The 27,541-nt window shown below is 34.6% G+C and overlaps 1 protein-coding gene across 2 annotated transcripts in view; it reads right to left on the bottom strand.

Annotated features, from left to right (window-relative positions):
* The window catches only part of LOC145293730 (ciliated left-right organizer metallopeptidase-like), a 109,027-nt gene that overhangs the window by 50,133 nt on the left and 31,353 nt on the right, over positions 1–27,541 (bottom strand). For both annotated transcript variants that reach the window (XM_080140181.1, XM_080140180.1), the window contains exon 2: positions 1,812–2,417. In XM_080140181.1, coding sequence (XP_079996307.1) covers positions 1,812–2,145 — 334 coding nt within the window. In that variant the 5' untranslated portion in view covers positions 2,146–2,417. The remainder of the gene's footprint in view (positions 1–1,811; positions 2,418–27,541) is intronic.

Here is a 27,541-nt window from a genome sequence, read left to right on the forward strand (position 1 = left end):
CACCAGTTTTATGGTTAAATGCTACTAAACCTAATGTCTAGAATACCATCGTTATTTTCATGGCAAGTGCTTGACTGAATCTTTGTAATTCCAATCTATCGTTCCCCATTGCCAAACTTTTACAAAAAAAACACTCGACTACCTACAACCACTATATGCAATTTCCCCCAAAACTGTGCCTAAATCTAAATTCAGATTCCATAAACAAGGCTTTTTTCCGAGAACTGCCCACTTGTGGAACACTGTTCTGCTGGCCTGCTTCCTGGTTGAATACAACATGGTAGTCTTCAAATCCAATGTAAACAAGTTCTTGTTGAGCTGTCCCCATAAATAACCAAATTCTACTCAATTTATATCATTATTGATTACTACATTACCAATTCACATTCATTAACCCTTATCCTTGAGTGACCTTCGGGCCTTGATAAATGGTAACTCCCAAGTTAAAAAAAAAACTCCTTATTTGAATTTTAATCAAAAACCCATTACATGATTTTCATTCTTACATTGTCTGCTGGTAGACTTTTTTGCAACTGATTTGGGAATTATTAACAACTGAAAACCTTTGGGTGCCACGTTCGAATTCAATTACACAGAAACACTTTCACCAAATTCACACGTGACCTTGTGTCTAACTTCTTAGATAGTAGGTAAATAAAATAGATGTAAAATTTTAAAAAAAGTAATTCATGTGTGTACACAAATTTAAATAGCAAAGAAAGAAAAATTAAACAAAAAAAGAAAGTAAAAAAAATTCTCAAGCAAAAGTTTTTTTCGTTTTTCAAAGAATAAAATAAAAAGAAATTTTAAAATAAAATATGTATAAAAGCCAAATTAATTTTAAACAAATATTTAGAACAAGAATTGCGTATATAAATGACTATGTTTGGAAGGCTAAATGCATTTCTTTTTATATATAAACAATTTATTTGTTTAAATCAAACATATTTTGATGCTATCCATCCTTGTTAATGAAGAGTCTGTTTTTTTTTTTTTCCTTTTCAGAAAAGTTTTCTGATCCACATGGTGTGATTGTGCGAATCAGGAAAAAGAGGAAAAAAACAGACTCTTCATTGACAAAGATTGACAAGGATGTATAGTATTGAAATCTATCTGATTTAAATAATTTGTTTATACATAAAAACAAAAAACATGCAGTGTTTTTAGATTCATTTATATAGTAATTCTTATTCTAATCTATCTATATATCTATAAAAGTGAACGTGTCTGTGTGTCTGTCTGTGTACATTTCCCTATACAATAACTCTGTCAATTTTTAGTCTACACACTCGAAATTTGATATATAGGGTACTGAGATTTGGGAAAATCGATGTGATCGGTTTTCGGACAGAAATTTGGCTGTTAAGGGGTCAAAGTTTAATGATTTGACCTATGAGAACTCTACCAAACTCCTCCAACAATTTTCGGTCTAAACACTTGAAATTTTAGATATAGGTTCCTTGGACATGGATCTAACTTAACTATATTTGAGCCCAAAACAATGAACGTTAAGGAGTCATAATAGGGGTCAAAGTTAAAAAAATTGACCGTTTTCTTTGGTTTTCATTTTTTTTTGCTCAGCATACACCTCCAAACACCGGGGCAACGCCGGGCCGAAATGCTAGTTAATTATACAATGCTTCAAATGCTGTTTACAATTTTAAACAAATAAATATTTGTTAATTGTCATAATATTGCATTGTGATTTGGCTTATAAACATATTTTATTTGTATTTTATTTTTAAATTTTAAATTTAAACAACACTTCTATCACAGAAAACACAACTATGACTTTAAAAAGAAATTCTTACCCGCAAGTAGCTGACTGATTTTGGAGATTGCACGGCCAACTACTTTTTTCAAAAGTGACTGGACGTTTTTCTCCACATTCTCAAACTCTATGAAAAAAGGTGAAATCCTGATGGGTTCAAAGTCCTCGACTGTCCTTCGACCTCGCGACGGCACACCTCCTGCAAATCTGGAATGCCGCTTGGCATTAAAGGTTGCATAGTGTAAAGTCTTTTGTGAGACATCAATCGGCTGGATGCTATCATGCAGGCAAGTCCCGTTGAGAGTTCCGACCAAAGATAATACCAGTCCTACCAAAAACCATAAGTATGTAGATAAGCTTACTGGAGTTTTCATGGCGGGAACTTTGAAATCCTTGAGGAAAGGGAATGTGTCAGTTTGGTAAGTTTTTTTTATTAGGGAGCCAAAATAGATTTATGGTTTTATTTGAAGGTAGTAAGAAAAGAGTGAAATTCAGATTTTACTAAAAGAGTAAGGGACCAGTGGTTGGGAAGTAAGGTAGGAACTGACGTAGGGGGAAACCAGGTGGCAATACAGAGAATCAGATTCACTTTCCAGTTTCACTTTAAGGCATCATCTTTTTCATCTTCCTTCCAATATATGAATTCCTGAAATTAAAAAAAATATATAAATTAACTCAAACTAAAAAAAAAAAATAAATAAATAAAAGAAGTTGAATTTTGACAGTAAAGAGTGTTGCATAGATCCTGGCTTAAATAGTGTATGGAAGATTATTGTGTCTTAAAGATTTGTAGTGAGTGACAAAGTTTATCCTTCGGTGGCCGAAATGAAAATGCTTAAAGTCGATTCTACACACATAGCTCAACGCATTCACCAGTCTGAATTAATTAGGCATAAGGTGATAAAAATTGTGAGGAACATGGAAGTCGTTGGTCATCGTTGACCAAAAGTGATAACGTTTATCCTACTCCTAACTAGAATCATGTCATTCACCGCATTTAATCTAGGGACAGTCCTACTCAAAGTAACCACAAATTTATTTGAAATTATTTTTCCATAAACATAGTTATATATGAGTAATTTGATGCAAAAATTTAAGAGTTTGGCATGTATATCCTCAAATCTTGTTAGATGTGGCATGTAACTCCAAGCGGTTGTCGATTTACAGCATTTTCCGTTTTGCAGTCTGGATGATTTGACATGGAATCACCTATATCTATGCGACTAGAAATTTTGGGGTTTTGTGTATTGATATTCATATTAAAAACTCTTCTTCCTATTTGTTGGTATTTATTTGCTTCCCCACGAAAGCAAAATGTGACACAAGGTAGTTTTTAATGGGGGGGGGACCGGCTCCCCCAAAAGAAGGGCAAAAGGGGAACTCTGTTCGGGGCTAAAAATAATAATTGTCTCAGTATAGAGAGTTTCCCCTTCATTGACCAAGAACAAATTAACTCAAAGTGTAGCATCAGAACAGATACTACACTTTGAGCTATCAAATCTTTTATTCACATGAAATACAAAAAACAAATAACAAAAAATTTAGGCACAAGGACAACTCAAAAAGGTGTGAGGTTGGTGAGGTTGGTTGGTCAATCTTATCTCTTTGGAACCTGGAACAAAAAAGATTTCTCTTAGCTAGCATCTTTTACCGTGCTCTTTCATAATGTGTGTGTGTGTGTGTGTGTGTGTGTGTGTGTGCTGAGGGTGCTCCTACTTAAACCCAATTTTAAAACATTTTTTATTTACATGTAAATACAAAAAAGATAATAATCTTGGCCCGAAGGCCAAGAATAACAGAAAAAAAGCAAGCCTTTTATTTCTATTTAAAAAGAAAATACAACTTTCTTATATACGAGTCGTGGAATTGCATTCATCTGCAAAAGATCTAGCTAATTTGCATATTCTTTTAAACATTCATTTTAATTAATTCCCTACTAGTGTTTTCAATTTTCTTATGGGATGATCATCTTTAGTAAACTATTACGTGTAATTATATTCATGCAGATATTCTACATGATTTATACTTGATCAGGGGCGACTGATCGAAGCTTTTGCAGAGGGGCCTTTCGAGGCCTTTAATGAGTTGAAGGAGAAGAGGTGGACTAGTGAATTTGTTGATGTCTACGCGAACGAGATAAGGAGATTGGTTGAGTTGTTGGGCATCAGGAGACACGCCACGAGTCACATAGTCAAAATGACATTCATTACCGGGTTCCCGGAAGAGATATCGAAACGTTTGCAGCAGATCCTGGGAGTGGAGACGCTGGATGTGAGTGAGCTGCTCAAAACTGCAAAGATTTTGGTGAGCACCCAGCCCACAGAGTCTGGAGGGACAACAGCAACGGTACAGCCGGATGTGGGCAGGAGTCTGCCAAACCCGAGGATGGCATGCTTCGAATGTGGGGGACCACACATGAGAAGAGACTGCAGGAAATTCTTGCAATGGACAGTGTGTTATAAATGCAATCGGAGAGGCCATTTAGCGGTGAAATGCACGAGTTCGGGAAATTGGCAAGGGGAAGCCGAAGCGCCAGCGGCCACCCCGATTCGGGAATAGTGGCGCACTCGCAGCAGATGCCCAAGCAGAAGATCGTGGTGGAAGGACGGCGAGTTATGGCCTTGATCGACACTGGCTGTACCACTACCATGGTGCACACTACCCTGGTCGGAAGATGGAAGGGTGAAGTGTGTTTGCTTGGCTAAAGTCCCTCATTTCAAGCAAAAAAAGGATAAGAATGAAAGGAGCAGCAGAGATGTTAGTGAAGCGCAGGCTTTGGATGCTGAGCTGATGCAGGAGTTTTGTTTGAAGGTTCGCGTAGACATGGTGGCTTCTGAGAAGAACTGAGCAGATGCTCTCACAAGTGAAGAGCTGGCTTGTGACAAAGAAAGATGTTGTTGCTGCATCAGATCTAGATGATGTTGGCGTGCGAGAGCTGCACAATCTGCACCATATGGGGGGGTAGAGAGGACATGGTACTTGGTGAAGAAAGTCGACCCAAGTGTCACCAAGGAGCAAGTGAGGCAAGTGGTCTGGATATGCGACAGATGTCAGTCGATTGATCCTGCTCCAAGCACGCATGAAGCTGGTCAATTGGGGGTGAGTGGGACCTGGGAGAGACTGGCATACGATGTCACCCATTACAGGGGTGGACTTTAACTGACCATGATTGACTACGAGCCCGGGCGATTTGCCATATGGAAGAAGCTGCGTGGAGGAACAGGCAATGAAATAGCGGCAATCCTCAATGAGGTGTTTTTGGAGGAAGGTCCCGTGGAAGAGCTGTTAACCGACAACGGGACCACATTCAAGTCAGTAGCAGTGACGGCAGTAATGAAGAAATGGAATATCCAACAATTTTTCAGAGCTGCCTACAGACCCAGTGGCAACGGGATCGTGGAGAGAAACCACCGCACCATAAAGGCAGTTGCGGAAAGAGGAGGCACCTCACCTGAGCAAGCTGTCTACTGGTATAATATGTTGCCTAAATTGGGACAAGTGCCAAAGACGGTTTCGCAACTGTCAACGTCTGCATATTCCTGGAGACATCCCAGGGTTGAGCCGGCAAGCAGAGAGGCAGAGGCCATAGGGACCATTAAACTCGGTGATACGGTATGGGTGAAGCCACCGGGGGCGCGCTGCACCACACAATGGAGTAGAGGTCGCATGACTGGGAGGAACACCAGAAACAACATTGTGGTGGATGGAGTACCGAGGCATATTCTCGACATCAGACCAGTGGAAGGCAAAGCAATGGAGGGGAATGTGCAGCAACAGAAGGAGGACGAGACACCTCAGAGGCCAAGTAGAGAGAGGCGACCACCACAGTCGATGAGAGACTACAAAATATGATCTTGAGATCAGGGAGGCGTGTGGTCAGAAGCTAAGAAAAATAGAAGTCTTACCGAGTGAGTTCAGGCCGAAAAAAAGAAAAACAAAGATGGCGGCAAGCATTTTATTACGTGCGTTCTCGCAAAATCTTGTGTGCGCGTGAAGCTGGACACTACAAAACGAGCTTCATTTTTCGGTGCTGGGGTGATTCCAGGCCTGGCAGGAGAGTAGGTGTAATGGGAGTGGAGATTCTACTTTCTTGGATTTATTCCCTTTTGTGTGTTTGAGGTGACCGCCCCCGCCCCCCACTCACGAGGCGCAATAAGTAGGTCTGAAAACACTTTTGAAAGATTGTGGCGAGCTGGCCTAATGGTTATCATACTTGACTTACAGTGTTTAGGTTTTGGTTTCAATCTCAGCTCGAGTATTTTTTTTTACTTACAAGAGGTGAATTGTTTAGAAAAAAAGATAATACAAACATGCACAGTTTTTAAATGAATAAAAATGTAATATTTATGCGTATTTTATGACCGAGCAACACCAGGCGGCCTGTTACTATAATAATATTGAAGAAAAATATACAGAAATTCATTTGAATACAATGAGTTGGGGAAAATAAAATAAAAACAAAAACTAATTAATAAGACTCTATCAACTTAATACTATAATATTATAATATATATATAATAATACTATAATATATATATATATATATAATAATACTATAATATATATATATATATAATAATACTATAATATATATATATATATAATAATACTATAATATATATATATATATAATACTATAATATATATATATATAATACTATAATATATATATATATATATATAATACTATAATATATATATATATAATACTATAATATATATATATATATATAATACTATAATATATATATATATATAATACTATAATATATATATATATATATATATATATATATAATACTATAATATATATATATATATATATATAATACTATAATATATATATATATATATATATATATAATACTATAATATATATATATATATAATACTATAATATATATAATACTATAATATATATATATAATACTATAATATATATATAATACTATAATATATATATATAATACTATAATATATATATATAATACTATAATATATATATATAATACTATAATATATATATATAATACTATAACATATTATAATATATATACATAATACTATAATATATATATAATACTATAATATATATATATAATACTATAATATATATATAATACTATAACATATATATATAATACTATAACATATATATATATAATACTATAACATATATATATAATACTATAACATATATATATAATACTATAACATATATATATAATACTATAATATATATATATAATACTATAATATATATATATAATACTATAATATATATATATAATACTATAATCTTCTATCTATCTTCTTCTATCTATCTATCTATATCTATCTATCTATCTTCTATATATCTATAAAAACAGAGATGTGTGTGCCACAGACGATTTCTGATTGGTTAATCCAATAATCACATCTCCTAAAAAACTATGGTTCGTAGGCTTTTAACGATACCATAAAATATTATGGCTTTATTTATTGTCCATCTTGGAAGGGTTTAATTTTTTCCTAACTTGCGATTTACAAATTACAAAGATACGAAACTAACTTACAATCTAACAATCGAACCTCCGACATCACGGCCGTCATTATGAAACTAAACTAAAAAAAAAAAACCCGCGTTCACTCGTGGTCTTTACATTTCGGGTTTGGGTACGTGTGCAGTTTTCCATTCACATTAAAAAATGGAAATATTTTAAAAAAAAAATATATTGTACGTACTCGTCATGGGATAAAGTTTTCCTACAGAAAAAATCACGTAATTTCATCAAGTAGTTATTTTTTTATAGCGAAAAAAGAAAAAAATCAACGCTACAAGCGAAATTAAACAGAAAGTTCAAGTAGGGGGATTTCCCCCTTTTTTTTTATAGCGAGGCCAAATTTCGCGAATTTGGCCATTTTTTAAAGCAGTTTGGCCTTCAAAATTTCTGTTTGGCCATTTTCTTCACCGATGAAATAAAAGAAGCAAATAAAAACAACGCAATAAAACTTTTAAAAATACGGCACACTTTTGTTGTTCTTGTTTGTTTTTTTTGGTAATTTTCCTTATTTTTTTATTTTTTCAAGATAATACTATTAAATGGACACTATTATGCCAAATTAGCCCCCCCCTCCAAAAAAAAAAAAAATGCACAAAAATTCGAGATTTAAGGTTTTGACGAGATAATTTAGCGAATTGTCCGGACTATTGCGAGATAACCATCCATTAGTTTTTCCTGAAATTTTGCCACAAATTGTATTTCATTACATAGATGTGCATAGTAACAACATTTTTTTGCCGAAAATTCCCGTTGCGTCTCCAGATTTCATCGGTGAAGAAAAAGGCCAAACAGAAATTTTGAAGGCCAAACTGCTTTAAAAAATAATATTTAATATATTCAACGATTTGACCTTTGAGAACTCTACCAAACTCCTCCTACAATTTTGGGTCTAAACAGTAAACACGTGATATTTTAGATATAGATTCCTTGGACATGGATCTAACTTATTAACTTTACTTGATCCCTAAACAATAAATGTTAAAAGGTCATAATAGGGGTCAAAGTTTTAAAAAATTGTCCCTTTTTTTTTTTCTCAGCATTAACCTCAAAACACCTGGGCAACGCCGGGCACCGATTGCTAGTATATCTATAAAAACAGAGATGTGTGTGCCACAGACGATTTCTGATTGGTTAATCCAATAATCACATCTCCTAAAAAACTATGGTTCGTAGGCTTTTAACGATACCATAAAATATTATGGCTTTATTTATTGTCCATCTTGGAAGGGTTTAATTTTTTCCTAACTTGCGATTTACAAATTACAAAGATACGAAACTAACTTACAATCTAACAATCGAACCTCCGACATCACGGCCGTCATTATGAAACTAAACTAAAAAAAAAAACCCGCGTTCACTCGTGGTCTTTACATTTCGGGTTTGGGTACGTGTGCAGTTTTCCATTCACATTAAAAAATGGAAATATTTAAAAAAAAAATATATTGTACGTACTCGTCATGGGATAAAGTTTTCCTACAGAAAAAATCACGTAATTTCATCAAGTAGTTATTTTTTTATAGCGAAAAAAGAAAAAAATCAACGCTACAAGCGAAATTAAACAGAAAGTTCAAGTAGGGGGATTTCCCCCTTTTTTTTTATAGCGAGGCCAAATTTCGCGAATTTGGCCATTTTTTAAAGCAGTTTGGCCTTCAAAATTTCTGTTTGGCCATTTTCTTCACCGATGAAATAAAAGAAGCAAATAAAAACAACGCAATAAAACTTTTAAAAATACGGCACACTTTTGTTGTTCTTGTTTGTTTTTTTTGGTAATTTTCCTTATTTTTTTATTTTTTCAAGATAATACTATTAAATGGACACTATTATGCCAAATTAGCCCCCCCCTCCAAAAAAAAAAAAAATGCACAAAAATTCGAGATTTAAGGTTTTGACGAGATAATTTAGCGAATTGTCCGGACTATTGCGAGATAACCATCCATTAGTTTTTCCTGAAATTTTGCCACAAATTGTATTTCATTACATAGATGTGCATAGTAACAACATTTTTTTGCCGAAAATTCCCGTTGCGTCTCCAGATTTCATCGGTGAAGAAAAAGGCCAAACAGAAATTTTGAAGGCCAAACTGCTTTAAAAAATAATATTTAATATATTCAACGATTTGACCTTTGAGAACTCTACCAAACTCCTCCTACAATTTTGGGTCTAAACAGTAAACACGTGATATTTTAGATATAGATTCCTTGGACATGGATCTAACTTATTAACTTTACTTGATCCCTAAACAATAAATGTTAAAAGGTCATAATAGGGGTCAAAGTTTTAAAAAATTGACCCTTTTTTTTTTTTCTCAGCATTAACCTCAAAACACCTGGGCAACGCCGGGCACCGATTGCTAGTATATATATATAATACTATAACATATTATAATATATATACATAATACTATAATATATAATACTATAATATATTATACTATAATATATATATAATATATATATAATACTATAATATATATATATATAATACTATAATATATATATATATATAATACTATAATATATATATATATATAATACTATAATATATATATATATATATATAATACTATAATATATATATATATAATACTATAATATATATATATATAATACTATAATATATATATATATAATACTATAATATATATATATATATAATACTATAATATATATATATATATATAATACTATAATATATATATATATATAATATATATATAATACTATAATATATATATATATAATATATATATATATAATATATATATAATACTATAATATATATATATATAATATATATATAATACTATAATATATATATAATATTATAATATATATATAATATTATAATATATATATATAATATTATAATAGTAATTTATAAAATATATATGGACACGTTTTAAGTCTCCAAGCATAGTTTTGGGACAATTGAAGTCAAAAATCACTGATCAGTCACACAATGACTATTCTTGTGATATGTGAGGCAAAACTAAATTGTCTTTCAGAAAATCATAGGTTTATATGGTTAATATACCTGTTTTCAACCGGAAAAAAACGATATAACTGAAAAAAAGGCCTAAAATGGAGATATTTTAGTGACAATTTTTGTTACCTCACCACAAAGAAGAGCCAAAAATCACTTTTAGACATGAAACTAAGGGAAGTAATAATCATTTTCGTTCAACAATAGTATAAAATTGCATTTGTGCAAAAAAAACGCTGCTCATAGAACTCTCTTCGAATTTTACCCATTCTCCTCAATTACAGGCTGTGACAATTTTTTCCCGATTTTGGTCAAAAAATGCGTCTTTTTGGCAAAGATCCCTCTAAAATGATGACAAACGAAGCAAACACTGTCCCTATGGTCATTTCTCAGTAACCTTGATCAGTTAGCTTTCATTTAAGCTTTAGAACAGCAGCAACCGGCTAGCGGTTCCCAAAATATTGCACGTTTTGTTTGACCGGTGAAAAGTGAAGCCGAAAATAATTTTTCTGTAAAAAAAAAAAAAAACCTGCCTTCAATTTTCGAAAAATCAAAAATCCCTTCTATACAACTTGTCACTAATATCAATCTGAACAACTTGTATATCAGGAATTTTTGATTTTGGCCAAATTGAAGACGTACATTTTTGTTTACAGTAATATTTTTTTTCTCCAAATTTGTCCCCCAGCAGTATTTTTCACAGTTGATACCAAATTATGTGCTAACAAAGTGGTCATATCACTTCTGATAGGTTTCCACAACTATTCCCTCCAACAGGGTTGAAAACTAAGTGACTCACCCTTCATTTTTGCTTTGAGGGTTTCCCTTGTGAATGATTTATATGTCATGGTAGGCAGTATAGGTTGGATGTATAGAAGTAACATTTCACAGCTCCATCGTATTGTTTGAAGTCAAGGAATACCCTCATGAATTATTCAAGTGTTATGGGTGAACTGAAAAGAAGGTTTTCACGTGGAGCAGGTGTGAAAAATCCTCCCCTTAACATGAAGGAAGTTGTGTGAGATCTTCACTTGTATGTGTGTTGTATCAGTAGTGAGGAGAAACAGTTCTGACCTAAAAACGTAGTCCTTTTAACTGTATGTAAATATGTAAATAGTCATGATGGCTATGTCATTCTGATTAATACTTTTTCTTTTTTCAAAATAATTCACATAGCGACCCTCTCTAGTAACAACTATGGTTTTTGAAAAAAAGAGAGGGCGAAAGAAGGGATCTACAACAACAGGATACTCCAATTTGACGAAGGAGGAGAAAGTGAAATACCATGAAGATGCAGTACATAAACATCATGAGAAGGCAGCAACAGCAAATCCACCATCTCCACCTCCAACAAAACTTCCATCAAATGCATCAACACCCTTAAATGAGGAAAAACTAACGACTTCAACATCTGGAAAACGTGGCAGATCACCTTTAGAAGCAGCAGCGATGACACCAAGAACGCGATCACGCCGGAAGACTGAGCAACAACGAAAGCGACGCAAAACCGAAAGAGTGTCAACAGTTCGTCGCTTGCTGCAATTAGCAACTTGGCAGAAGAGGAAGGGGGCAAATACTGAACAGGAGGAGAGAGACTCTGGTAGTTCTGCAAGTGAGGAAGAGTTGAATTCTAGTCCTCCTGCATCCGATGTTGATGACGAGCAGAATACAGAAGCACCACCGCAACCATCTGACGAAGCCCTACGTAAAAAGTATTACAGACATCGGACTGTGCTGCAGGGTCTTCTGCCAACCAACAGTATTGACAGTCTAAAGATGATGATCTATTTGGTCAACCTGTCCACCCTTCATGGCCTCTTGCAAATTGAACTGCAGAAGATTCAAATCAAGAGCGGAGACCTTAGTATCCGACAAGTTCGTTATCGTGTTGATAAACTTCTCAACAGACTTCCCAACATGAATGAGACCGAATCAAAAACTTTGCTGAGATATTGGTTTGGACTGTTGCTCGACAATGTTCTGGTAGAGCAGCTTCTTAATGATTACTCTGTTGTCATTCCACCAGAGTACATACCTCAGAGCATAACAATCTCAACCAAAGCTGCCTCCATCGCTAAGGAAATGGTCACAAGTCGACGAAATGTGTCTCAGGACTTGGTCTTAAACTATCTTCCTTTTGATAACAGATTTTTGCATCAGTACTAGTATACTCTTGTTATGTTGTCTTCTGTTCATTTCAGACATTTCTAAACTTAAACTGGGAATCTTATGTATCCATTACCCATCATTCTTCAATAAAAAGATGTCTTAATGAGAGGTTAAGAACCCTTTTCGTTATGTGTTGTTGAAAACTTCCAGTATCCCAAAATTCGGATGGGTTGTTACCATAACCTGGCCAAAAAAGGCAATTTCTCATCAAGATCTGGTATTCTCTCCCTTATTTTTGGATTCCTCACAAAATTCTGGTTAAGAAAGATGGCCTAACACTTATGATTGATAGGTTTTGAGTAATTTTTTTAAATAGTTTCGCAATCTGCAGGATACGGTCCTTGGAACAAAAAAACGGGAAGTGCGATTCCGGCCGTCATGAAAGAATTGCTTGAAAACATGGTTTCCCATCAAAATTTTGTATTCGTTTTTGTTTTATTGGATTCCTCGTGAAATTTTGGTTTAGAAAAATGATATAACACTTATACATTATCCGTTTTGAAAATTGACCTAAAATGGCAATTGTGTCCCAAAACTATGCTTGGAGTCTTGAAACGTGTCTATGGCGATCAAGCTACACTGAATATTCTGTGTTTCATCCACTATAGGATTCGTCAGGCTTATGCGCTTAAGCCTGACGAATCCTATAGTGGATGAAACGCAGAATATTCAGTGTAGCTTAATCGCCATATATATTTTATAAATTACTAACTAGCTCTACCTATGTATTGAGCACTTTTGAAGTAAATACTTAAAGTTTACGCATAAATCTATACTTTCGTATAATAGGTTTATGTGAGTAAATGAAGTAGTTATAATATATATATATATATATATATATATATATATATATATATATATATATATATATAATACTATAATATCTATATATAATACTATAATATCTATATATAATACTATAATATCTATATATAATACTATAATATCTATATAATACTATAATATCTATATAATACTATAATATCTATATAATACTATAATATCTATATATATATATATATATATATATATATATAATACTATGATAGACTGCCCACTGTTTTAATTCAGTAAATGAAGTTTTTAATAAAACTGTAATAATAGTTATTAAAAGAATTCATTTGATCTAAAAATAAAATAACTTTAAAAATAACCATGACAAAAACAAATAAGAACACTCAGTCATCAACAACTAGATATAATTTTCATACTGTTTTTCCTAATCCAAAAATTTATCATAAAATAACGAACATAAAAGGTTTTCAAAAACATGATTTTTCTTTAAAAAAAAAAGTTAAATTGATATAAAAACATTAAATAGTTTGAACCGTATTTATTTAAATCACAATACAAAAACATTATATTTTCATATTTTTCTTAATTTAAAAAAAAGAACTTAAAGATAACCGTTTATTTAAAAAAACACACACACACACACACATAAAAACGAATAATACTCAGTCGTCAACAAGAACATATTTACATATTGTTTTTCTTAAGTAAAAGAAAAAAGAACTTAAAGATATTTTTTAATTTGTTAAATTAAAAAATTAATTAGAAAATAATTAACCAAAACGAGTTTTGCAAACACATGATTTTTTTTAAAAAATCAGTTAAAGATTTCATAGTTTTTCTTAATTTTTTTAAAGAAGTTATAGTCGACGCCGAAGTATCCCATTCCCATTAGTATATGAATCTTGCATCCATGGTCATTTCATGAGTCAACATTTTTGTACTAAAACGGTGAACTTTCTAGGATTGACCATATTATCTTCTGAGAATAGTTGAGGATATGTGAACGAACAGAATTCTATTAATGGAATATTTTGATTGTATAAAAAGTTGGTGCTAATGTACTTTTGGTATCGTGCTATTTTTAAATAGTTTTTTCAGGTTAAATTCAAATTTCATACTTTTTTATTATTATTAAATTGTTAAATGGAAACACAGAATAGTTAGAAAACACCATCTCATGTTAAGAATGGCTTTCGAAATAACGTCATTATGTCAGCGTGGTAGTGTACAAAATTTCTTTGTCACACGCTCAATTTCCTCCCTGCAGATAGCAAATGAAATTCCACAAACAAAGCCATACCTTTAAAACTCAAATTTTATTCACAATGTATCAGAAATGAAAGTTCTTTGGTCACAGTAAGTCCTTTGCAAAAACAGTGGCTGAATTTGCCATCCATATGCATGGAGCCTTTAGTTTGATTCCTCTGTGGGAATGTTAGTTCGGGTTTCCTTTTAGAAGGATCCATGTTGTACATGGTGAACACAGTGTGAATGTTGGTGCCCAATATTTTGGGACCTCGTAGTCTCTGCAAGAAATAGGAATAAATTCCTATAATCAAATATATCATGCCAAACACAGTAGAATATCCCTTTGCAAAAACAGTGGCTGAATAAGTTCAGCAATTATGTTATCTCTGTATTTAGAGAAATGTCCTTTGTTCACCCACTGTTTGGTGTCCAAGAAGGTAAAATCCTGGCACTCTAGACAGAGCGCCACTGTTGTGAGTCTGCTGTTTCCCGTGTTCATTCTCAGACTGAAAAAATACATGAATACAAATTGGCGCCAAGACAAGATTTGATGCATTCAAATTAAACCAATGACAGACCGGCTTACAAAGCATGTAGGCCGCCAAAACCAATATGGCGGTTGTACTTGGAAAATTTCTCACAGTAACAAAAATACATAAGTACTAAAAAGTCACTTCTATAAGTTTCATGAAGATGGAGCAGCAGAGGTATCACAGGATGAACTAAGTGAACGTATCTAAGCTGATCAACCGTCTTAAATTTCTAAAAAGAAAAAAAAAAATGGAATAAGTAACCATTGATAAGTACCTGATGACATTATCCTACTCTTTTGCCGAATCTGACTCAAGACGTCTTTTCCTCCCTCCATTTTCCTTTTTCATATCTAATAATCATCCATCGTTTTTCCATACTTTTTATTTGCATCCAAGTATCTTTATTAAAGTAACTCTGTCCATCGACCATTCAGTTACATTTAAATCTGAAAGATCATTTTCATTGGTCTGTCATGCTTAAGTTTCATGAAACATCTTTGGTACTTCTACACTAGTGAGACGAGATTTCGGAAATAGTAATATTGAATTTAACATGAAAACAACAGTATCTACGTATTCTCCGTATTTTTAAGATGATTATATCCAAAAATTACCAAAATCGATGACGTAGAAAATTTTTTATTAAAAGGAAATAGAATTTGAAGAACACGATTATGTATGCTTATGCAAGACAGAGGAGAGTCACAAGGGAGGCAATTCAACAGTTGCAAAAAAGAAACTTGTACACATTATTTTTTTTATTATTTTTTTTTTTTTTTTTTACACAGTGGTCACCACTTATCAAGGCCCGGAAGCCACTCAGGGATAAGGGTTATTGCAAGTACATTATGTTAGTGTGGAGATTTTATGAAGTGGGCGGTTCATTAGGAGTTTGTTAACATTGGACTTGAAGACATCCAAGTTGTAGTCCGGTGGGAAGCAGGCAGACAGAACAGAGTTCCACAGGCGTGCAGTTCTAAGAAAGAAGCTTTGTTCATGGAATCCGCGTTTTGATTTAGGCACAGATATAGAGTGGGGGAAATTTTTCACAGTGGATTCAGCTAGACAGGTGTTTTTCGTGAATGATTGGCGAGGGAGGACCAGAGATTGGAGTTCAGACGAGCACCTGCCATGGAAATAACAATAAAACAAGGATAGGCTCGCAACGTCTCTTCTGTGGGAGAGAGGTTGCAGGGTAGAGAAAAGAGCATCCCCCACTAAGCCACGAAGTCTATTTTGTACTATGTCAAGGCAGGATAGGCTGTTTTTAGCAGCTCCTGCCCAGATATGGCAGCAGTATTCCATCCTTGGACGTACTTGGCTTTTATATAGATAGAGAATTGCATCAGTAGTGAGATATCTTCTGGAGCGGTAGAAGGATCCCACCATCTTTCCAGCGACCTTGGCAACAGACTTGATGTACGTGTTCCATTTCAGATCAGGAGTAAAGGTCAAACCCAGAAGCTTGTCAAAACACGGGGCCTCACCCAGACGAGAGCCATCCATCACAATTGATGCCAGATGGGGATCAGAGCGTTGATGATGTAAGGATAGGAGTTTGGTTTTGGATGCATTTTTACGTTATTTAATTTTTAGGCGAACAGTTATTTTTATACTAAACAATTATGAAAAAATCTTATATAAACACCAGACTCAGAAACACTGTATATATGTTATGTTTATTTTGTTATTTGTTTTGCGTCAGTCACATTAAAACTTTAGAGTTACTTCCCTTTTTTATGGTTTCATTTTACTTCATTTAATAAAAACAAGATGGCGGCAATTTTTCACCTGCTAACACAATTAAAGTTTTTTTGTTTTTTTTTTAATAATTCAATCAGGTGATTCCGACTGCATAATTTGGAAGCTATCTTTGTAACTTATTAGAATTGACAAAAAAAAATCAGCTGAAACCATTGTTTTTTTTTATCTGAAAACTCCATTTATCAACTACAAAATCTCGTCCCAATTCTGCAGAAGCACCACATCTTCTTTGGTCTGTCAGGTTTTAAGTTGAAAATATTTTTGCACACAAATTGAACAAACGCAGCTGTAGAATATCTGTTATGTTTGTCTTATTCTGTTTATCTTCCGTCCAATCCACATTCAAATAAATAAAGATATCATCTGGAAAAACAGAGATATGAAACACTGATAGGCTTTTTCGTATTTTCACCAACCAACAATAATTAAAAAAAAACAAAATGCAGATGAAAAAATTATTAGCAATTATTGGGTGCATTATTCACCATTTGCATAAGCAGAAAATTAGGTTACTCATACAACAAATCTTCAAAAACAAACATAAATTTACAAATGGCTGACGCATGTATACAAACTTATGCTTTAATTAGAAATTTTAAAAAGCTTCAATTAGAACCATGTAAGATTACCTCTTAATTTATGTGACTGAAAGACGTATTTACACAATTAATTCCTATATATTTCTTTAATTGGAATTCATTGGGATGAGTATTTATTTTTATTTATTGCAAACAATTATCCTCATCTTTTGTTAGTCGTTTCATGACGTTTCGGCCAACTATTCCTCTGGCCTCCGTCAGGTGGTAACCGCGACGGGTAGGAACTCTGAATCTCCTGTCTGCATTCACTGACATTACTGCCTTCCGTAGTTGTTGTCGTCTCACCACGTTTTTGGCCAAGTAAGCCTCTGGCCGGCTTTGGGTAGGATTGAAACCGCTATCTTCAGACAATCATCACCTGGAACCATAGAGATTCAACGTCTATCAACTGCGCCACGGACCCCAAATGGCGATCAAGGTTGAATTTTTTGGTCTTATAAATTCATGTTTATTATCTGATCTTCCATAGTCGGGTCCGTACCGAATGGTATATATTATTTTAATTGGAATTCATTATTGAGATAGGTATTATTTATTAATTTTATTTATTGCGGACTATTATCCTAATCTTTTATTAGTTGAGACGAGAACAACTACCAAAGGCATTAATTGCAGTAGATGCAGTCAGGAGATTCAGAGTTTCTATCCGTTGCGGTTACCACCTGACGAAGGCCAGAGGAACAGTTGATCGAAACGTCGTGAAACATCTAATAAAAGATGAGGATAATTGTTGGAAATTTGGTAAACTGGATTAAGAGGATGGACCATCAAGAACTTGTTCACATTGAACTTGAAGACGACCATATTGTAGTCAGTTGGAAAGCAGGAAAGCAGAACAGGGTTCCATAGGTGTGCAATTCCAAGAAAGAAACTTTGTTCATGGATGCTATGTCTAGGTTTAGGCACAGACAAAGAGTTGGCAAAATTATTGATAGTGGTTTCAACTAGATGAGTGTTTTTTGTGAACGGCCAGGGAGGATCATAGATTGGAGTTCAAATGAGCACTTGCCATGAAAATAACAATAAAGTCGAGACAGGCTCGCAACATCTCTTCTGTGGGAAAGAGGTTGCAGGGAAGAGAAAAGGGCATCCCCCACTAAGCTATGAAGTCTATTTTAAACTCTGTCAAGGCAGGATAAGCTGCTTCTAGCAGCTCTTATCCAGATGTGGCAACAGTATTTAATCCTTGGACATACTTGGCGCTTACACAGGTAGAGAACCGCATCAACAATGTGATCTCTATTGGAGCGGTAGAATGATCCCACTATTTTTCCAGTAGCCTTGGCAACAGATTTGATTTATGTGTTCAATCTGAAATCAGGAGTAAAGGTCAGACCCAGAAGTTTGTCAAAATACGGAGCCTCCTGAAGACAAGAACCATTCATTTCAATTGATGCCAGTCGGGGATCAGAGCATTGATGATGTAAAGAAAGAAGTTTGGTTTTAGATGCATTAAAATTAACCAGCCACCTGTTTCCACATTCCACCACGTGATCAAGATCAGAGGAGAGAGAATCAGAGAGAACTTGATCATTTACGGCCTTTAAAGTGTTGTCATAGATGATAGTGTCATCAGCATAAATGCCTACAAATGATTTTAGGATGTGATTTGGGAGATTATTGATATAGATCAGGAAGAGAGTTGAGCCAAGGATGGACTCCTGAGAGATTCCGGCATTACCTCCCAGTGACATGCAATATGGTTCCCGTTCTGCTAGATCTACAGCAGATGTGCTAACAGTTATATCTCATAGGATTAGCGAATCTCTCGACAGAGCTTCTGATTTCTGCCCATCAACCAGTACTCATGAAAGAAAGAAATGATTTAATAATTGAAAAGACATTTCCAGCTATACCGTAGCTGGAGATATTATGGAGTAGACCTTTATGCCATACCCTATCAAAGGCCTTTGATATTTCAAAAGCAATTGTCCTAGAAAGGCAGCCTCTGTCGAGAGATTCGCTAATCCTATGAGATATAAGATCTAGCAGAACGGGAACCATATTGCATGTCACTGAGGAGGTTATTTCTGCTGAGGTGATTGACTACTTCTTTATTTAACAGATTCCAGCAACTTACTCATTATTACTGATTAGTCTATATTGAGAGGGAGATGACTGATCACCTGAATTTTTAAATACAAGTTGAAGTGTTGGGAAGCAATTCTTCTTAAGACAACGCTTAAACAGTTTTGTAAGCATGGTTGAAGCTTTTTAAGCACTATAATAAGAATGCTGTCAGATCCAGTTTTTTTACTGGAATTGAGATTTTTAATTAGCTTGGCAACATCACGCACAGATACTTGTATGTCATATAGCGTGTTTTCAGACACAGGAAGAAATAGAGGGGGGGGGGGGGAGACACTGATCGCATAGGGTAGAATTAGCTGCAAAGTTCTTGGCAAAGAGTTTGGTTTTGTCCAATGCTGATACCATGGACCTGAGGTAATCTCGATGATGGTTGGGATATCTCAGATTTGCAAACAAACATTGTTTCTATCTTTTTTTTTGATCGAATTTAAAAAAAATTCCCTCGTTTCAAGTGTTTGTTTGTCTGTTTCATATAAATAAAGTGAAACTAATCGAATACAAACACAAACGCCTGGCCTTCGAGCTTGGGATAGAGTACACACTTCTATTCAGAACCCTGTTTGTTATTTTCCAAAACTGGTGGGAACTAAGCCACTGCTCAGTTAATTTGGACTTGACAGACTGACAACCTCTCTCACGTTCCTTATTACTCTTTTATAGTGGTTGCTGGCAGTCCTGAAGGCGGCGTTAGTTTCAGTACATCTATTAGGTTGGAAGTAATGGAAATAGTGATTTCTATGCACAATCGTAGCAGCACATTCTGGAGAGAACCATGGCTGGCTATTAGGTTTTTGCTGGAATTATTTGGAGGGTATGAAGCCGTCTATACCTACAATTAACCAACATCCTAAAATGAACTTACAATTTTGAATTATAATGTTAATGTGTGTGTGTGTGTGTGTGTGTGATAAACGCATTCTACAGAAATTAGGACTTTAGGCAATGTCAGATAGTCCTGTTAGCATATATATATATATATATATATACAGTAGCATCCAAGACTAAGGGACAAACTTTTAAAACCTAATATTTGTTAGAAATAACTCCGAAAAGCTGAAATTTTGACAACTGGTAGTCGTTATCATTCATAATAACATACTATAATTTGAATCATTTGCAAAGGATAGAAAAAGAATTATAACAATTATTTATTTATTTATTTATTTATTCATGTATTTTTATGGTTTTTTTGGCTGTTTACATTGTTTTTCTCACATTTTGTCCCTTACTTTTGGGCGTTCCTATTTGGAAAATAAATAAATAATTGTTGTAATTTTTTTTCTATCCTTTGCAAATGATTCAACTTTTAGTATGATATTATGGATGATAATGACTACCAGTTGTCCAAATTTCAGATTTTCACATTTGTTATTTCTAACAAATATTAGGTTTTTAAAATTTTGCCCCTTAGTTTTGGACGCTACTGTAATTATATATCGAATGAGAGACAGATGACAAGAAAACGTGCATAAATATTTTCATCATGATTTCCTCTGAAAAAATATTTTGTTAAGAGTGACTGAAGTATCCAATTCATATTTTGATTTCGCAAATCTTCCCAGCACATTGGGGGGGGGGGATAAATAAATAAATAAATAATTCTTCTAGCAATGGAATCCTTCACAGGACATTAACGGATTACAAAAAAACGGGTTACTTCAATTGGTAGATCCATTATATCAACAAAATAAACAGAAAGAAAAGTTGACACAATGACACAATAATAGATGCACGTGTTCCGAAAGAGTCCAATTCAAGATTAAAAATTGAAACATCACTTTTACATCTGGTTATATTGTGACTTTTGATACTAGTTGTAGTAAACACGATTGACACCAGTATAATATTGTAAGTATCTGGCACCAATCATACTGGATACGTCTGACTCGGGTGTAACATTGTATGCTATGAGGTACTGTATCTCAATACCCGATGGTCCTGGATATGACCTTAAACTATATCCAATGGTGAGGCCCCAGCTTGCAAGCTTTGGGGAGTATGGAGCCACCCTTTAATTGCCATTGCTCCCAGGTCCACTCTGACCCGGAGTGGTAGGGTCCCAACTATAGGTTAAATAGAAACCAACTTGGAATAAACAAATATATTCTATTAAAAATTGTTCTTCAAAATAACTGAATTTGGCATTAAATGACCTGAAAAAGGTTGATATGCCGTAAAACAAAAACAACCAACCAACCAACCAACCAACCAACCAAATCAATACCTAATAACGACCATCACAATAACAAAAATATGGTAGCAAGAAAAGCAGAATTTTTTCTTTTTTTTTTTTTTTTTTTTTTTTTTTTAATGGGGGTCACCACTTATCAAGGCCTGGAGGCCACTCAGGGATAAGGGTTATTGCGTGTACAGTAATCAATGAGATAGTATTGTAGTAATCATTAGTATTGGAGATTTGATAGAGTGTCTTACTTAATGGGGCGGTTTATCAGGAGTTTGTTTATGTTGGACTTGAAGACATCCAAGTTGTAGTCAGGTGGGAAGCAGGCAGACAGAACAGAGTTCCACAGTCGTGCACTTCTGAGAAAGAAGCTCTGCTCATGGAATCTACGTTTGGATTTAGGCACAGATAAAGAGTGGAGAAAATTATTGACAGTAGTTTCAGCCAGACGGGTGTTTCTCGTGAAAGATTGGCGAAGGGGTGGGATGAGAGATTGGAACTCAGACGAGCACTTGCCATGGAAATAACGATAAAACAAAGACAGGCTTGCAATGTCTCTTCTGTGGGAGAGAGGCTGCAGGGATGAGAAAAGGGCACCCCCCACTAAACCACAAAGTCTATTTTGTACTCTGTCAAGGCAGGATAGGCTGTTTTTAGCAGCTCCTGCCCAGATGTGGCAGCAGTACTCCATCCTTGGACATACTTGGCTTTTATACAGATAGAGAGATATTAAATTAAATATTTATTGATGAAACGTATTGAATAAAAACTCATCTCGATAAGAAATTTACAAAAAGTTCAAACTGAAGTTAATTAGGATTAGGGTTGTCCCGATTAAACGGTAATCGGCCTAATCGGCCACTTTGCTGACAAAAAAGTTCTGAGAAGAGAATTAGAAAAATCCTGTAATTGTGATGCTTGTTGCCGTTGCTATGTGATCGGCAATGATCCACGTGAGACGACCCGACGACTTTCACCACCAACTGCTGTTGATAGTCGATGACACAGCCTTTATATATGAGAAGAGCGAACGTAGCACTAAAGACTGGCTTGCACTGCATTCAAAGAGACATTTTGTCTGATATTGTGTTTTGTTGTCTTGATTATCCATTGTTGTTAGGGAATGCTTGTTCCCCTGAATCTGTGTTTTGTTGTTTCTAGTTAAACCCGGTGTGTCTGTGAGAGAATTTAGATTAAGTTTGTCACGTGAAGTCCTTTTGTAGATATTTTACCACATATTTCTGTATCTGATCTGTCGGACTTTTCCTGATCTTGTCTCTCTTAGTACAGCTATTTTCTTGTGCAATGTGCTTTGCCCAATAATTCTATGCTATACTGAACTATATATAATGTATAATGGTAGAAGGATTGGTACAAAAAACAGAGTTTCTGATGACTTAATGCGTCATTAGCAGTCGATTGAATGTCTAAGTGAAACAAGTCGGTGCCACCTTTACTTATATGTAATTATCACTGATTTTTCCTGCTGTTTGAGCGTCTTTGCTCCTGCTGATGTAAGTTGTACATTGTTTATGTTGTTATTATAGGCTCATTCACGTTGACACACCGATTCTTGCCAGATCACCGAAGTTAAGCAACGTTGAGCCTGGCCAGTACCAGATGGGTGACCATTTGGGAAGGTGAGGCGCTGTATGTACCGCAAGGTAAAATACCAGGTTGAGAAACTGGCGTGGTCTATCCTTCTCTCGAGGGTAGATGGGACTCTTTTAAGCCATGGTAGGCACCCCATCTAGTGGTGGAGCCACGATAAAAATACCCTTGATAGCCCTGGTGAAGCATCAAGTATTCAGCTACTTACAAGATTTGAATTACACTACAAACTCGTAATAATAATCAATTTTAATAGAGATTTCAAAATGAGGGGGAGGGGCGTGAATTCGACCCCCTGTCTTTTAACTACTCGAAAAATGTAATTCAAACCCTAATTTTTCTTTTCAATTAAAGGAGCAAGGACCAAGGTTTCATTAAAAAAAAACAAAAAAAAACAAACAAACAACGTGGTTTTAAAAAAAAATGTTTTAAACTTCGGACTTTACAGGTAAATTTCTAAAAATTTGTTTTAAATTTGAATATATTATTTATTGATCTTTTATCTTTAATTTGGGATATATAAAACTTTGGTGTGTAAATTAATTATTTACTTTTTAAAAGACATTTCAAAATGGGGGGGGGTCCTGAATTAAAAAAAAAACGTTTGGCTAAAATATTATATTCGATTTATTGGAAAGAGCATAAAATTTCACATTGACCCTGAAAATATCGTAAAAATAGAATCAATAGAAAAATTTTGATAGATTTTTAAAGTTTAAAAATTGAAAACTACTGAACTCGTAAAATTCAATTAATTTCATTACTGTTTTTTAAAAAATAAAAATATTTCTATTACTTTTTATACAACTTTAATAGTTTATTTTGGAAGTATAATTCATAAAGAAAATAAACAACCCACTTTTAAAAGAGAAATTACGAGTTTTTTATATTTTATTCGCAGTTTCGTGTTAGGGGTGTCAAAAATTCCTACAAAAATTCTGATACACTGCCTGGCGACAGTTTAGTGAAACGCACCAAAAAGATGGCCGTCGTCCGCATACTGCAGAAATCCCACTAATTGTTTTTTTACAATGAGACAATAAATGTTTTGGTTTTCAAATATTTTTATTATCGAAAATTCTTGTTTGTTACTTATTTGCCATGACCAAGAACAAATTGGAGCCATCGCTCTCCCTAACAATGGCCGCCGTCCGCATATTGCAGAAGTGCCCAACGTTCTAGTAAATCGATCCCCCGTTTTGGAAGCATCGACTTACTTTGGCAAAATTACGCGAATTTAGCCTTTTTGACAAGGCCAACTGCTTTTAAAAAAAGGCTAAATTCACGAAATTTGGCTGAAATAAGTCGATGCTTCCAAAATGGGGGATAGATTTATTAGAACGTTGTATTAGAAAACGGACCCCCCTCCCTTAAAAATGTTAAATATTGATTTTTTTTTTTTAATAATCTTGTAGAATAGTGACCGTTCGATAATAATCTGGCGAAAAAAAAATTTATAAAAACACGAACTAAAAAAATTACAGAGGGTTACGTTCGTTCATCCAGTTTATTAGCCGCTAACTCACCAAATAAAGCCAAAAAAAGAAAAGACATGACTTTTCTAATGAGCAGCAACAAAGGATAAATAAATCCAAAATAACTGAATAAAATAATTCTAAAAAGCATTAAAAAAAAAAAAAAAAAAAAAAAAACTGAGGTCTTGAATTCATGGAAACGCCATTCCCCCTCCCCCCTATTCTCACCCCGTTCCCCCATTTCCACGTGTTCCCCTCCTACTTCGTCTTTCACAACTTCTCTTCCCACCCCTCCTTTTTTTAGTTCCGCGCAGCGCCGCAGCGGCCGACGTTCTTCACCGACGCGTTGAAATTAACTGCAACAAACGCTAGTTGCTTTAAAAATATATATCATTCAAAGTTGCACTTTTTTTCTTTTTTTTTTTTTTTTCCCCCCCAGACCAATTTTTTCGTTTCACAGTGTCAGTATACTATCGACAAAATTACTCGGTTATCGTGAACTTTTCAGCTTTAAGAATGGCTGCTATTGAAACAACAGATGTAAGTCCAGACAGTTATATCTAATGAAAACCAAAACACAAATAAATCTACATGTCACGGAATTAAAATGTCATGTTCCAAAAATTACTTAAGTTAATCAAGTAGGTTATATATATATATATATATATATATATATATATATATATATATATATATACACATAATTTTTTATAATTTTTAGCGATTTTTATAGTAACTCGTAACCATTGCAAGGCTGATTTTCATCTCAGTAGTTCGAATTGAGTTGTCTCTAAACATAATATTTGATTTTCTTAGTCTATGGAGAACTTCTATTGGAATCATCTACTGTCAAAACAAGACATGTTCAGTTTGCAGGCCATTGTTCTAGAGCAATAAATGAAATTATTCCTTCCCTACTTCTGTGGAACCCTACTATCCACTCTAGAAGTAGAATGCTCACATTGCAAGGCATGCCAATGTTGAGAGGTGGGATTTGGAAGCAGTCATGTCCAACAGGGATATCTGGCATAAGTGTGTGAACTCCATCATCTTGACTATCCAGTGTATGGTATATGTGTTCAAATGCCTTATCCAGTGTATGGTATTTGTGGTTCAAATGCCTTATCCAGTGTATTGTATTTGTGGTTCAAATGCCTTATCCAGTGTATTGTATTTGTGGTTCAAATGCCTTATCCAGTGTATTGTATTTGTGGTTCAAATGCCTTATCCAGTGTATTGTATTTGTGGTTCAAATGCCTTATCCAGTGTATTGTATTTGTGGTTCAAATGCCTTATCCAGTGTATTGTATTTGTGGTTCAAATGCCTTATCCAGTGTATTGTATTTGTGGTTCAAATGCCTTATCCAGTGTATTGTATTTGTGGTTCAAATGCCTTATCCAGTGTATTGTATTTGTGGTTCAAATGCCTTATCCAGTGTATTGTATTTGTGGTTCAAATGCCTTATCCAGTGTATTGTATTTGTGGTTCAAATGCCTTATCCAGTGTATTGTATTTGTGGTTCAAATGCCTTATCCAGTGTATTGTATTTGTGGTTCAAATGCCTTATCCAGTGTATTGTATTTGTGGTTCAAATGCCTTATCCAGTGTATTGTATTTGTGGTTCAAATGCCTTATCCAGTGTATTGTATTTGTGGTTCAAATGCCTTATCCAGTGTATTGTATTTGTGGTTCAAATGCCTTATCCAGTGTATTGTATTTGTGGTTCAAATGCCTTATCCAGTGTATTGTATTTGTGGTTCAAATGCCTTATCCAGTGTATTGTATTTGTGGTTCAAATGCCTTATCCAGTGTATTGTATTTGTGGTTCAAATGCCTTATCCAGTGTATTGTATTTGTGGTTCAAATGCCTTATCCAGTGTATTGTATTTGTGGTTCAAATGCCTTATCCAGTGTATTGTATTTGTGGTTCAAATGCCTTATCCAGTGTATTGTATTTGTGGTTCAAATGCCTTATCCAGTGTATTGTATTTGTGGTTCAAATGCCTTATCCAGTGTATTGTATTTGTGGTTCAAATTGCCTTATCCAGTGTATTGTATTTGTGGTTCAAATTGCCTTATCCAGTGTATTGTATTTGTGGTTCAAATGCCTTATCCAGTGTATTGTATTTGTGGTTCAAATGCCTTATCCAGTGTATTGTATTTGTGGTTCAAATGCCTTATCCAGTGTATGGTATATGTGGTTCAAATGCCTTATCCAGTGTATGGTATATGTGGTTCAAATGCCTTATCCAGTGTATGGTATATGTGGTTCAAATGCCTTATCCAGTGTATGGTATATGTGGTTCAAATGCCTTATCCAGTGTATGGTATATGTGGTTCAAATGCCTTATCCAGTGTATGGTATATGTGGTTCAAATGCCTTATCCAGTGTATGGTATGTGTGTTCAAATGCCTTATCCAGTGTATGGTATGTGTGTTCAAATGCCTTATCCAGTGTATGACACTAATTGGTGTCATGAATGCATGCAGCGAGGTGCATATTGCAGTGAGAGGGGGTGTTTGACCAGATGGTATGGGGTGAAGGAGTGCAGAGAAATGCAAAACCTTAGCTAGGAAAATAGGACCAGCCACCGATGTGTCATTGTAAGCTTGTTAGACGCAAAGCAGATGTTGTGTTGCCTCAAAAAGGGAAACAGATTTGGAATTATCTACATGTCAAAAGAGATGGTCTTGTTTTTCAAATAGGGGAAGAGATGGCAGAAGAGGGGAGGGGGTGATGTCTGGCTGGGGCTCAGGTGTCATTTAAAAAGTAAAGG

Source organism: Euprymna scolopes, chromosome 15, assembly GCF_053919585.1.
Source record: "Euprymna scolopes isolate OS-2025 chromosome 15, ASM5391958v1, whole genome shotgun sequence".
Taxonomy (NCBI): domain Eukaryota; kingdom Metazoa; phylum Mollusca; class Cephalopoda; order Sepiida; family Sepiolidae; genus Euprymna; species Euprymna scolopes.